We start from the raw sequence: 15,371 nt of genomic DNA, 5'->3' as shown, positions 1-15,371 counted from the left end.
ACAAGACCACTGATAATCTCCCTCGATCTGGGGCTCCACGCAAGATCTCACCCCGTGGGGTTAAAATGATCACGAGCAAAAATCCCAGAACCACACAGGGGGACCTAGCGAATGACCTGCAGAGAGCTGGGACCAAAGTAACAAAGCCTACCATCAGTAACACACTACGCCGCCAGGGACTCAAATCCTGCAGTGCAAGACGTGTCCCCCTGCTTAAGCCAGTACATATCCAGGCCCGTCTGAAGTTTGCTAGAGTGCATTTGGATGATCCAGAAGAGGATTGGGAGAATGTCATATGGTCAGATGAAACCAAAATAGAACTTTTTGGTAAAAACTCAACTCGTCATGTTTGGAGGACAAAGAATGCTGAGTTGCATCCAAAGAACACCATACCTACTGTGAAGCATGGGGGTGAAAACATCATGCTTTGGGGCTGTTTTTCTGCAAAGGGCCCAGGACGACTGATCCGTGTAAAGGAAAGAATGAATGGGGCCATGTATCGTGAGATTTTGAGTGAAAACCTCCTTCCATCAGCAAGGGCATTGAAGATGAAACGTGGCTGGGTCTTTCAGCATGACAATGATCCCAAACACACCGCCCGGGCAACGAAGGAGTGACTTCGTAAGAAGCATTACAAGGTCCTGGAGTGGCCTAGCCAGTCTCCAGATCTCAACCCCATAGAAACTCTTTGGAGGGAGTTGAAAGTCCGTGTTGCCCAGCGACAGCCCCAAAACATCACTGATCTAGAAGAGATCTGCATGGAGGAATGGGCCAAAATACCAGCAACAGTGTGTGAAAACCTTGTGAAGACTTACAAAAAACGTTTGACCTGTGTCATTGCCAACAAAGGGTATATAACAAAGTATTGAGAAACTTTTGTTATTGACCAAATACTTATTTTCCACCATAATTTGCAAATACATTCATTAAAAATCCTACAATGTGATTTTCTGGAGAAAAAAAATCTCATTTTGTCTGTCATAGTTTACGTGTACCTATGATGAAAATTACAGGCCTCTCTCATCTTTTTAAGTGGGAGAACTTGCACAATTTGTGGCTGACTAAATACTTTTTTTCCCCACTGTAAATTAACAACAGACTTTCAGCACGGTTATAGGGAAGGACATTCAACTGTATGGCATTTACACAAATGAAAGATTGGCTGAGAGAAATTGATAATAAGAAGATTGTGGGACTTCAGTGCAGCTTCTGATCATAATCTGCTGCTGTAAAAACGTATGTTATGACTTTACATCCCCTGCTATATTGTGGATCGAGAGTTACCTGCCTACCAGAACACAGAGGGTGTTCATTAATGGAAGCCTCTCCAACATAATCCAGGTAGAGTCAGGCATTCCCCAGGGCAGCTGTCTAGGCCCCTTACTTTTTTCAATCTTTACTAATGACCTGCCACTGGTACTGAGTAAAGCCTGTGTGTCTATGTATGCTGATGACTCAACACTATACAGGTCAGCTACCACAGCAAGTGCAATCACTGCAACACTTAACAAAGAGCTGCAGTCAGCTTCAGAATGGGTGGCAATAAATAAGTTAGTTCTAAATATTACAAAAACTAAAAGCATTGTATTTGGGACAAATCATTCACTAAGATGCTGCTCTGCTTTCTTGACATTGCTATCAACAAAACAAGTACTACAGGCCCTAGCTTTGTCACACCTGGACTACTGTCCAGTCGTGTGGTCAGGTGCCACAAAGAGGGACTTAGGAAAATTACAATTGGCTCAGAACAGGGTAGCACGGCTGGCCCTTAAATGTACACAGAGAGTTAACATTAATAATAAGCATGTTAATCTCTCCAGGCTCAAAGTAGAGGAGAGATTGACTACATCACTGCCTGTCTTTGTGAGAGGTGTTGACATGTTGAAATCACTGAGCTGTCTTTTTAAGTGTTTAGCGCACATCTCAGACACCATACATACCCCACTTGACATGCCACCAGAGGTCTCTTCACAGCCCCACAAATAAAATTCAACAGTCAACTCAGATAGTCAGTTTAGCCATTTTGTTAGCTATTTAGTTAGCTATTTAGCAGTCTTGGGAATAGAAGCTGTTCAGGAGCCTGTTGGTGTCAGACTTGATGCTCCGGTACTGCTTGCCATGTGGAAGCAGAGAGAACAGTCTATGGCTTGGATAGCTGGGCCTTCCTTTCACACTGGTTGATATCGAGGTCCTGGATGGCAGGGAGCTCGGCCCCAGTGATGTACTGGGCTGTCCACCCCTCCCCCTAGATAGCACCATGCCATCGAGGGTGGTGCTATTTCCATACCACGCAGTGATGCAACCAGTCAAGATGCTCTCAATGGTAAAGCTGTAGAACCTGAGGATTTTAGGGCCCATTCCATACCTTTTCAACCTCCTGAGGGGGAAAAGATGCTGTCGCACCTTCTTCAGGACTGTGCGTGTGTGTGGACCATTTTAAGTCTTTAGTGATTTAGACACCAAGGAACTTGAAGCTCTTGACCTGCTCCACTGCCAGCCCCATCGATATGGATGATAATTGTATGTGTGGGGTACAGAGATTAAGTAGTCATGCAAAAATCATGTTAAACACTATTATTGAATACAGAGTGCAACTTATTGTGACTTGTTAAGTACATTATTATGCTTGGACTTATTTAGGCTTACCATAACAAATGGGTTGAATACTTATTGACTCAAAACATTTCAGCTTTTAATTTTTAATAATTTGTAAACATTTCTAAAAACGTAATTCCACTTTGACATTATGGGGTATTGTGTGATGGCCAGTGACACAAAATCTCAATTTAATCAATTTTAAATTCAGGCTGTAACACAACAAAATGTGGAAAAAGTAAAGGGGTGTGAATATTTTCAGAAGGTACTGTATACATTCACAAATGGTAACTCTTGTGTTGACAAGAGGAGAGTAATTCAACCAAAAGTTTCAGAGTGATTTGAACTGAGATAATGTTCAGTGTGAATGGTAATTAAGAAGATTCACTGTAGTACACAGGCACACTCACACACAGTGGTACACAGACACAGTAGCCTGAGCTATTTTCCAGTTATTAAACCAGATACTTGTGAGGTAAATTGCTTAGTGATTTTGTGCTTAAAATAAAATAATGTTGGGTGAACAGTAATGTTATACATAAAAAAAAGAGTAAAGTCATTAAACCAAAAGCATCATAGTGATTTGAACTGAGGAATACATACTTTCTTATGAAGTTTAGTTTGGGAGTTTTTGATCAAGACCTTGTGCAGTTCAACAATTATGTGTACAGACAGGCTGTGAAGGGTTTTATTTGTGAAATAATGACATTACCTTGGAATACCTGGGACTCTTTGGAAAGTGCCAGGATAAACAGATAAATAAATTCACTCAGAAAGGATTTTAGAGGTTCTGCTGCTGTTTGCTAGTCTGAATAAACTTCATGGTCAAGCGATCTGGCCAGACTACCGCTTTATACCTTGACAACACAGATGTGCCATGTTCACTCCTACTGAAAACGACCTAGTTCATATTAGCTAACGCCACAGTGAAAAGCAATGACTGATTATGACTGAGTGTCATGAACTTGAAAATACACTGTGGTTAAGTTTGTGATTAAGGCTGGTGATCATTGGACGCATGTGTGTTTGTCTATTTTGCCTATTCGTTCCACTATCCCTTTAATGTAAACCCTTTGTGTATTCTCCCCCAGGCGAAGAGAGAGTCTTTTGCCTTCCTGTGGGATATGGCTGTGGTGGAGTATGCTGCTCTGACAGATGATGACTGCACCCTGATGGTGACAGGCAACAGTATGAGCAGTAAGGGCTACAGCCTGGCCCTGCAGCACGGCAGCCCCTACAGAGACCTCTTCTCCCAGAAGTGAGTGCCCCCTTCCAGCCAACCCACCCCAACGGCCAACTACAGTATTTATGTTTCTGTACTGTAGATGTGTGGTTCCACGAATAGTGCCTTTTTCCTTGTGACATTGTGTGTAATTTTCGATAAAACAAAATGTTCCAATAGTGTGTTTTTGTAACTTTGTGGATTTAACATTTAAATAGCTATCCCTTTAGCAATACTATGCCACCTTTTTTATACGTGAGGTGAGGTCATTGGCACTGGAGGTCTTCACGGATCCACCTGTGGCCGATTACCCGAGACCCGATCCGTAATTCTAAATAATGTCACGGGTCTGGGTCGGATCTGATCTGATTGTCACGGGTATGTGTAATTTTAACTGACTTGTCCGGAAGGGCCTGTACAGATCCGAACATGACTGCTGCAGTAGAGAGAGACATTTTATAATTTATGCTGCTGCTTTTCACAAGAGTGGAGCCTGTAGCTTGTTGTTGTTGTTGGCAGCCAATCATAAGTCATCAAAGTGGCAATAGGCTACAGTCATAGAGCCTCTGTGTGTGGAAAAAGTTAGGATATATCTAATCAATGAAAGTGACGGAATGTAAAAGATAAATCAGAAGGATAGGCTACAACGATCAAGAGTCAACAGGTAGGCTGCTACTTGATATTCTGAATGGAGTTATTTGTAACTGTAGGATGAGAAAGCACATGCACTCCAGCCTCAATTAGCCTAGTTAGCTAACGTTAGCTAGCTTAACTTGCTTCTCCCGGTTTGATGCAGTCTAGACAGCTCCTACGTGATCATATATGATGACAAATAACTTAGCTATGGCAGCTATTAGTCTATTATAACGCGAGTCGGCTTGGTTGGTTGCGTCTCTCGTCTCTCCCTCCCCGTGTCACACGCTCATAGTACGGCCCCTTCCCTACCTGCTAGAGCAGCACCTCCCTCTCCCTCCTCTCACGCTGTATCAGCTCCAGTTATCACGTTTCAGGAGAAGACCCAGATGCAGACAGTGATGAAGTAACAAAAGTTTATTACAAAAACAGGGGGCAGGCAAACGACAGGTCAAGGGCAGGCAGAGGTCAGTAATCCAGATCAGAGTCCAAAAGGTACAGAATGGCAGGCAGTCTCAGGGTCAGGGCAGGCAGAGGTCAATGATCCAGGGTGGTGTGACAAGGTCCAGAATGGCAGGTAGGCTCAGGGTCAGGGCAGGCAGAATGGTCAAAACCGGGAAAACTAGAAAACAGGAACTTGAGAAAGACAGGAGCAAGGGGAAAAACGCTGGTAGGCTTGACGAAAGAAAACAAACTGGCAACAGACAAACAGAAAACACAGGTATAAATACACTGGGGATAATGGGGAAGATGGGCAACACCTGGAGGGGGGTGGAGACAATCACAAAGACAGGTGAAACAGATCAGGGTGTGACAGTACCCCCCTTCTAGGGGTGCCACCTGGCGTGCTACCTGGGCGCATACCTGATTGACCGGCATTGAAACTCAGCGATAAGGCCTGGGTCCAGGATGTCCCTAGCGTGGACACAGCACCTCTCCTCCGGGCCATAACCCTCCCAGTCAACCAGGTACTAGAATCCCCTGCCCCGAGGTTGAACCTTCAGGACACGCCTCACTGTGTACGCCGGTTGGCCGTCGATGAGACAGGGGAGATGGGGGGCCTGGAAACAGGAAACAAAGGGCTGTGAGACATGGGTTTGATCCTAGACACATGAAAAGTGGATTGAGGTCTGGGCCATTCCAAGACATTTAAATATTTCCCCTTAAACCACTTGAGTGTTGCTTTAGCAGTATGCTTAGGGTCATTGTCCTGCTGGAAGGTGAACCTCCGTCCCAGTCTCAAATCTCTGGAAGACTCTGGAAGACTGAAACGCGAACTGGCTGAGTCAATTCAGTGGCTAGCTTTGAACTTGGCTAGCTAACAGTAGTTATAACCTACATTTGTGTTTTGTTTTTACATACTGGTAGCCAGAGTCGTTCAAGGGAATTCGGGACATGGGTGACTAGTTAACGTGAGCTTGGCTCTCTCTGTGTGTTTGTGCTGTGGGAGGAGGGGTTTCTTCGTTGGCAGAAAGCAATGGCTAGCTAGTATGCTAACTATTCTAGCTAACTAACTGGCTGAATAAGTTGACGACGGACACGCTCAAGCTGTCGGGACTAACCCACAACGTTAGACACGGACACGAATGATCTGCTTGGCGTGTTGACACACTGGTGGTTTGTTGTGGCCGAGTATTGGTGCTAAACCGTGTTGTTGGAGTCCGGCATGCTAGCTGGCTGTGGCGTCTTATGACTAGGTGCCCTGGACGGTTTTCACGGAAGAATACTGTACCAGGTTAGCTAGCTGAGTAAACTAAGTTAGTCTATTCCTAGAAAACATTGAACCGCTGTAGTTTACAACAATTATAGTTTCTGAGGTGGAAGTTGGGAGAGTTATATTTGGGTGTTTCAGTGAAACGTAAGTGAGGGAGGCCCCGCTCTCTCGCTTTCCCAGATGTTTAGTTCATTTCATTCCGATCTCCTTTGCATTATTGTAGCCATTTTCTGTAGCCTGTCAACTATGCCTCTGTCTATCCCTGTTCTCTCCTCTCCGCACAGGCTATACAAACGCCTCACACCGCGTGGGTGCTGCCTCTCTAACCTGGTGGTCCCTGCACGCACGACCCACGAGGAGTTCCAGGTCTCCGGCAGCCTCTGGAACTGCCGTTCTGCTGCCAACAAGGCAGAGTTCATCTCAGCCTATGCTACCCTCCAGTCAATCGACTTCTTGGCACTGACGGAAACATGGATTACAACTGACAACACTGCTACTCCTACTGCTCTCTCGTCTGACCATGTGTTCTCGCATACCCGAGAGCATCTGGTGAGCGGGGTGGTGGCACAGGAATCCTCATCTCTCCCAAGTGGACATTCTCTCTTTTTCCCCTGACCCATCTGTCTATCTCCTCATTTGAATTCCATGCTGTCACAGTCACTAGCCCATTCAAGCTTAACATCCTTGTCATTTATCACCCTCCAGGTTCCCTTGGAGAGTTCATCAATGAGCTTGACGCCTTGATAAGTTCCTTTCCTGAGGATGGCTCACCCCTCACAGTTCTATGTGACTTCAACCTCCCTACGTCTACCTTTGACTCATTTCTCTCTGCCTCCTTCTTTCCACTCCTCTCCTCTTTTGACCTCACCCTCTCACCGTCCCCCCCTACTCACAAGGCAGGCAATACGCTTGACCTCATCTTTACTAGATGCTGTTCTTCTACTAATCTCACTGCAACTCCCCTCCATGTCTCCGACCACTACTTTGTATCCTTTTCTCTCTCCTCCAACACTACTCACTCTGCCCCTACTCAGATGGTAATGGGCCGTCGCAACCTTCACTCTCTCTCTCCCGCTACTCTCTCCTCTTCCATCCTATCATCTCTTCCCACTGCTCAATCCTTCTCCCTCCACTCTCCTGATTCTGCCTCCTCAACCCTCCTCTACTCCCTTTCTGCATCCTTTGACTCTCTATGTCCCCTATCCTCCCGGCCGGCTCGGTCCTCCCCTCCTGCTCCGTGGCTTGATGACTCATTGCGAGCTCACAGAACAGGGCTCCGGGCATCCGAGCGGAAATTGAGGAAAACTAGACTCCCTGCGAACCTGGCATCTTTTCACTCCCTCCTCTCTACATTTTCTTCATCTGTTTCTGCTGCTAAAACCACTTTCTACCACTCTAAAATCAAAGCATCTGCCTCTAACCCTAGGAAGCTCTTTGCCACCTTCTCCTCCCTGCTAAATCCTCCTCCCCCTCCGCCCTCCTCCCTCTCTGTGGATGACTTCGTCAACCATTTTGAAAAGAAGGTTGACGACATCGGATCCTCGTTTGTTAAGTCAAATGACACTGCTGGTCCTGCTCACACTGCCCTACCCTATGCTTTGACTTCTTTCTCCCCTCTCTCTCCAGATGAAATCTTGCAACTTGTGACGGCCGGCCGCCCAACAACCTGCCCGCTTGACCCTATCCCCTCCTCTCTTGTCCAGACCATCTCCGGTGACCTTCTCCCTTACCTCACCTCGCTCATCAACTCATCCACTCGATCCCTCTGATGTCAACAACTACAGACCAGCATCTCTTCTTTCTTTTCTCTCCAAAACTCTTGAGCGTGCCGTCTTTAGCCAACTCTCTTGCTATCTCTCTCAGAATGACCTTCTTGATCCAAACCAGTCAAGTTTCAAGACTGGTCATTCAACTGAGACTGCTCTTCTCTGTGTCACGGAGGCTCTCCGCACTGCTAAAGCTAACTCTCTCTCCTCTGCTCTTGTCCTTCTAGACCTGTCTGCTGCCTTTGATACTGTGAACCATCAGATCCTCCTCTCCACCCTCTCTGAGTTGGACATCTCCGGCGCGGCTCACTCTTGGATTGCGTCCTACCTGACCGGTCGCTCCTACCAAGTGGCGTGGCGAGAATCTGTCTCCGCACCACGTGCTCTCACCACTGGTGTCCCCCAGGGCTCAGTTCTAGGCCCTCTCCTATTCTCACTATACACCAAGTCACTTGGCTCTGTCATATCCTCACATGTCCTCTCCTATCATTGCTACGCAGACGACACACAACTAATCTTCTCCTTTCCCCCTTCTGATAACCAGGTGGCGAATCGCATCTCTGCATGTCTGTCAGACATATCAGTGTGGATGACGGATCACCACCTCAAGCTGAACCTCGGCAAGACGGAGCTGCTCTTCCTCCCGGGGAAGGCCTGCCTGTTCCATGATCTCGCCATCACGGTTGACAACTCCGTTGTGTCCTCCTCCCAGAGTGCGAAGAGCCTTGGCGTGACCCTGGACAACACCCTGTCATTCTCCGCTAACATCAAGGCGGTGACCCGATCCTGTAGGTTCATGTTCTACAACATTCTGAGAATACGACCCTGCCTTACACAGGAAGCGGCACAGGTCCTAATCCAGGCACTTGTCATCTCCCGTCTGGATTAATGCAACTCGTTGTTGGCTGGGCTCCCTGCCTGTGCCATTAAACCCATAAAACTCATCCAGAATGCCGCAGCCCGTCTGGTGTTCAACCTTCCCAAGTTCTCTCACGTCACCCCGCTCCTCCGCACACTCCACTGGCTTCCAGTTGAAGCTCGCATCTGCTACAAGACCATGGTGCTTGCCTACGGAGCTGTGAGGGGAACGGCACCTCCGTACCTTCAGGCTCTGATCAGTCCCTACACCCAAACGAGGGCATTGCGTTCATCCACCTCTGGCCTGCTGGCCCCCCTACCTCTGCGGAAGCACAGTTCCCGCTCAGCCCAGTCAAAACTGTTCGCTGCTCTGGCACCCCAATGGTGGAACAAGCTCCCTCACGACGCCAGGACAGCGGAGTCACTCACCACCTTCCGGAGACACTTGAAACCCCGCCTCTTTAAGGAATACCTGGGATAGGATAAAGTAATCCTTCTACCCCCGCTTACCCCCCCCAAAAAAAAAAAAATACATATTGTAAAGTGGTTATCCCACTGGCTATAAGGTGAATGAGCTACACGGGGGGCTGCCACCACCATGCTTCACTGTGGGGATGGTGTTCTCAGAGTGATTAGAGGTGTTGGGTTTGCGCCACACATAGCGTTTTCCCTGATGTCCAAAAAGCTCAATTTTATTCTCACCTGACCAGAGTACTTTCTTCCATATGTTTGGGGAGTCTCCCACATGCCTTTTGGCAAACACCAAACATGTTTGCTTATTTTTTTCTTCAAGTAATGGCTTTTTTCTGGCCACTCTTCAGTAAAGCCCAGCTCTGTGGAGTGTACAGCTTAAAGTTGTCCTATGGACAGATACTCCAATATCCGCTGTGGAGCTTTACAGCTCCTTCAGGGTTATCTTTGGTCTCTTTGTTGCCTCTCTGATTAATGCCCTCCTTGCCTGGTCCGTGAGTTTTGGTGGGAGGCCCTCTCTTGGCAGGTTTGTTGTGGTACCATATTCTTTCCATTTTTTAATAATGGATTTAGTGGTGCTCCATGGTCCTCTGTAGCTCAATTGGTAGAGCATGGCACTTGTAATGGCAGGGTAGTGGGTTCAATCCCCAGGACCACCCATATGTAAAAATGTATGCACACATGACTGTAAGTCGCTTTGGATAAAAGTGTCTGCTAAATGGCATATTATTATTATGTTCAAAGTTTCTGACGTTTTTTTATAATCCAACCCTGATCTGTACTTCTCCACAACTTTGTCCCTGACCTGTTTGGAGAGCTCCTTGGTCTTCATGGTGCCACTTGCTTGGTGGTGCCTCTTGCTTAGTGGTGTTGCAGACTCTGGGGCCTTTCAGAACTGGTGTATATATACTGAGATCATGTGACACTTAAATAAAGTCCACCTGTGTGCAATCTAACTAATTTTGTGACTTCTGAAGGTATTTGGTTGCACCAGATCTTATTAAGGGGCTTCATAGCAAAGGGGTGAATACATATGCACGCACCACTTTTCCGTTATTAATGTTTTAGAATTGTTTGAAACAAGTTATTTTTTTCATTTCACTTCACCAATTTGGACTATTTTGTGTATGTCCATTACATGAAATCCAAATAAAAATCCATTCAAATTACAGGTGCAATGCAACAAAATAGGAGAAACGCCATGGGGGATGAATACTTTTGCAAAGCACTGTAGAGCACCCGTCCAGCGCTCTAACGTCCATGGAAATGGAGAAGGGCTGAGTGGGGATGCCCAGCTCGGATGCCTGGGTAGCGTCCATAAAGCTCTCATCGGCCCCAGAGTCAATGAGTACCCGGCGAGATTTCAACTAGTTCTCCCACAGCAAGATGGCATGAAAGGGGGTGCGAGTGAAGGGAGAGGAAAGGTTATCCGTATGACCCACCAGTGTACTCGCTCCTACCGGTGAGCCTGGTCTTTTAGTGGACAGGTGGACACAAAATGACCAGTAGTCCCACTATACAGGCAACTCTTCATGTGAAGCCTGTATTGCCGTTCGGCTGGAGACAGCCTAGCTCTTCCTAGTTGCATCGGCTCGGGAAGAGGAGACTCTCTGGGAACTCGGGTAGCCTCGGGTTCTCTCGGCAACAGAGCCGTCGGGGACTTCCGGGATGCCTCGGAGGCGAGGTGGAATCCTTGGGCGGGCGAGTGGAGTCTGACATCCTCTCCTTGCTTTGTTCCCGTAGTCGCCCATCAATCCGAATGGTCAAGGCAATGAGCGAGTCGATATGCGTTGGTAGTCCCGGGCTGCAAGCTCGTCCTTTACTCCCTCCGATACTCCGTGCAGGAACAAGGTGAACAGCGCTTCTGGGTTCCAGGCACCCTCAGCTGCCAACGTGCGTAAATCCACTGCATTGTCTGCCACACTGCAGGATTCTTGCAGTAACTTCCGGGCAGCCTTTCTCCCGGACAATGGAGCATAAAAATCCTTCTTTACCTCCTGCATGAACTCCTCCAGACTGAAGCATAGGGCCGACTGTTGTTCCCACACTGCCATAGTCCAGGCGAGAGCCCTCCCGGACATCAGCGTGATGAGGTACAGTATCTTAGAGCTGTCCGACGGGAAGGAGGATGGCTGCAGCTCGATGATGAGCGAACACTGAGCGAGAAATGCCCGACAGGTTCCTGACTCTCCAGCGAAGCGTTCGGAGGGAGGTAAGCAGGGTTCTCGGGAAACCGGGGTGGCCGCGCTGCTAACAGCCGGGTTACTGAGGGGCTTGGAGGTTACCGTCGTGGTAGGCTGCCTAACAGACAACCCACGGAATTGTTCCAGCAATGTGTTAAACACTCGGTCATGGCATTCGGACAAGGTCTGGAACCCTTCCATGAGACCACGAAGCAATTCCTCGTGCCTTCCAATGGTGGCTACTTGGGAGGAGATGGCTTTGCGGAGCTGGTCAGTCTGCTGGGTCAGTCAGGGCCTGTTCGTACTATCACATTTCAGGAGAAGACCCAGATGCAGACAGTGTCAAAGTAACAAAAGTTTGTTACAAAAACAGGGGGCAGGCAAACGACAGGTCAAGGGCAGGCAGTGGTCAGTAATCCAGATCAGAGTCCAAAAGGTACAGAACAGCAGGCAGTCTCAGGGTCAGGGCAGGCAGAGGTCAATAATCCAGGGTGGTGTGACAAGGTACAGAACGGCAAGCAGGCTCAGGGTCAGGGCAGGCAGAATGGTCAAAACCGGGAAAACTAGAAAACAGGAACTTGAGAATGACAGGAGCAAGGAGAAAAACGCTGGTAGGCAGGACGAAGCAAAACAAACTGGCAACAGACAAACAGAAAACACAGGTATAAATACACTGGGGATAATGGGGAAGATGGGCGACACCTGGAGGGGGGTGGAGACAATCACAAAGACAGGTGAAACAGATCAGGGTGTGACACTGGTTAAGAAAGTAGCTTAAAAAAATCGGATTGGACCGGGTTTGGATCCGACCAGGTCTATACGAAACGGGTCTAGTTGTCCTTGGGTCCCTTCAGAGCCGGTCTTTATTTAAAAAAAAATTTATTTATGCATTTCTGGTCCAGGTGGGAAAGCCCCAGGTCCATTTCGGAATGGGTCCAACGTTTTTCACCTTTGAAGACCTCTACTTAGGACTAAGCTAAACATAACAGGTTCTTTGCATCAAGGAGTGGAGCATGGGAATCTGACAACAATATCAGGATGCAACCGTTTACGAGGCACAATTTTCTTTGGCCTACATCATTTCCATACATCTTCTTCAGCGCTGCACAACTGTACTACAAGACAGATTTCAATAGATAACAATATCAGTCTTCTCAAAAACAAATATCACTCGGTTTATATGTTTCATTCACAGACTCAAACAGACAATGATTATGTGTTGCAACAATCACAGAGGGTGTGCCCAGGGAGAAGGAGAGCAGGTCTAGGTGGAATATTGGCACCAATGCCTAAAAACACTACATTTACCTATTTCTCACAGTTACTTTGGTTAAAAAAACACCATCACCGCTCCCATCCTCCCAAGTCACGCCGACCAGCACATAGTAAGGGTATCCCCTGAATGACACAAACAGGAAGGCCTTTATACCCTTAATTAACAATCACATACATCTGGCACAGGCAGACCAACAAGTGTGCGTTCAAAATAGGTTAATGGTTCTACATTTCATTCAAATAAAGTCTGCAGTTCCGAAGGTAACCGCCCGTTCCGTCCCTATCCCACCCCTGGCCCACCCCCCTGGAAGCTTCTTCCCCAGAGCAAAAAATATGTACATATGCTTCTTTACCTCTACTTTATGCCAGGGCCGGATTACCGAACAGGCACGCAGGGAACCCATTACTGGAACCATGTCGTCCAAAAAGTTATACTTTTGAATCATCTGTCCATAGAACGTTCTTCCAAGAGTCTTGATGATCATCCAGGTGCTTTTTGGCAAACTTGAGTCAACTTTTTGGACGAAATGGGTCCCATTATGCCTGGCGAAAACCAAACATTGCATTCCACAGTAAAAACATCATACCAAAGGTCAAGCATGGTGGTGGTGGTGTGATGGTTTGGGGATGCTTTGCTGCCTCAGGACCTGGACGACTTGCCTTAATAGAAGGAATCATGAATTCTGCTCTGTATCAGAGAATTCTACAGGAGAATGTCAGACCATCCGTCTTTGAGCTGAAGCTGAAGTGCAGCTGGGTCATGCAGCAAGACAATGATCCAAAACACACAATCAAGTCTACATGAAAATTGCTAAAAAGCAACAAATTTGAAGTTTTGGAATGGCCTAGTCAAAGTCCAGACCTAATCCCAATTGAGATGTTGTGGCAGGACTTCAAACGAGCAGTTCTTGCTTGAAAACCACACGTCACTGAGTTAAAGCAGTTCTGCATGGAAGAGTGGGCCAAAATTCCTCCACAGCGATGTGAGAGACTGATCAACAACTACAGGAAGTATTTGGTTGGAATCATTGCAGCTAAAGGTGGCACATCCAGTTATTGAGTGTAAGGGGGCAATTACTTTTTCACACAGGGGAATTGGGTGTTGCATAACTTTGTTTATTAAATAAATATGTAATTGTTGTGTTATTTGTCCACTTATGTTCCCTTTATCTAATATTAGGTTTTGGTTGAAGATCTGATAACATTAAGTATCACAAATATGCAAAAGTAGAGAAAATTAGAAAGGGGGCAAATACTTTTTCATAGCACTGTACACCTTATACAAATACAATTACACTCAGTTTTGCACAATTCCTGACAATTAATCCTAGTAGAAATTCCCTGTCTTATGTCAGTTAGGATCATCACTTTATTTTAAGAATGTGAAATGTCAGAATAATAGTAGAGAAAATGATGTATTTCAGCTTTTATTTATTTCATCACATTCCCAGTGGGTCGGAAGTTTACATACACTCAATTAGTATTTGGTAACATTGCCTTTAAATTGTTTAACTTGGGTCAAACGTTTCGGGTAGTCTTCCACAAGCTTCCCACAATAAGTTGGGTGAATTTCTGCCCATTCCTCTTGACAGAGCTGGTGTAACTGAGTCAGGTTTGTAGGCCTCCTTGCTCGCACACTCTTTTTCAGTTCTGCCCACACATTTTCTATATGACTGAGGACAGGGCTTTGTGATGGCCACTCCAATACCTTGACTTTGTTGTCCTTAAGCCATTTTGCCACAACTTTGGAAGTATGCTTGGGGTCATTGTTCATTTGGAAGACCCATTTGCGACCAAGCTTTAACTTTCTGACTGATGTCTTGAGATGTTGCTTCAATATATCCACATCATTTTCCTTCCTCATAATTCTATCTATTTTCTGAAGTGCACCAGTCCCTCCTGCAGCAAAGCACCTGGTTGGGATGGTGTTCTTCGGCTTGCAAGCGTTACCCCTTTTTCCTCCAAACATAACAATGGTCATTATGGCCAAACAGTTCTATTGTTGTTTCATCAGACCAGAGGACATTTCTCCAAAAAGTACGATCTTTGTCCCGATGTGCAGTTGAAAACCGTAGTCTGGCTTTTTTATGGCGGTTTTGGAGCAGTGGCTTCTTCCTTGCTGAGCGGCCTTTCAGGTTATATCGATATAGGACTCGTTTTACTGTGGATATAGATACTTTTGTACCTGTTTCCTCCAGCATCTTCACAAGGTCCTTTGCTGTTGTTCTGGGATCTATTTGCACTTTTCGCACCAAGTACGTTCATCTCTAGAAGACTGAGCGCGTCTCCTTCCTGAGCGGTATGACGGCTGCGTGGTCCCATGGTGTTTAAACTTGCGTACTATTGTTTGTACAGATGAACGTGGTACCTTCAGGCATTTGGAAATTGCTCCCAAGTATGAACCAGACTTGTGGAGGTCTACAATTGTTTTTCTGAGGTCTTGGCTGATTTCTTTTGATTTTCCTATGATGTCAAGCAAAGAGGCACTGAGTTTGAACGTAGGCCTTGAAATACATCCACAGGTACACCTCCAATTGACTCAAATGATGTCAATTAGCCTATCAGAAGCTTCTAAAGCCATGACATCATTTTCTGGAATTGTCCAAGCTGTTTAAAGGCACAGTTAACTTAGTGTATGTAAACGTCTGACCCAC

The 15,371-nt window shown here is 46.5% G+C and overlaps 1 protein-coding gene across 1 annotated transcript in view; it reads left to right on the top strand.

Moving 5' to 3' along the window:
- Positions 1-15,371, top strand: part of LOC311127854 (glutamate receptor ionotropic, delta-1-like) — a 481,343-nt gene that overhangs the window by 456,380 nt on the left and 9,592 nt on the right. Inside the window, exon 14 of the mRNA XM_084159745.1 lies at positions 3,687-3,853. Within this exon, the coding sequence (XP_084015871.1) occupies positions 3,687-3,853 (167 nt within the window). The remainder of the gene's footprint in view (positions 1-3,686; positions 3,854-15,371) is intronic.

Source organism: Coregonus lavaretus (genome assembly GCF_964263955.1).
Source record: "Coregonus lavaretus genome assembly, chromosome: 1".
NCBI classification, from domain to species: domain Eukaryota; kingdom Metazoa; phylum Chordata; class Actinopteri; order Salmoniformes; family Salmonidae; genus Coregonus; species Coregonus lavaretus.
Note: the sequence above shows the minus strand (reverse complement) of the source record. Positions and strands in the feature narration are given on the sequence as shown.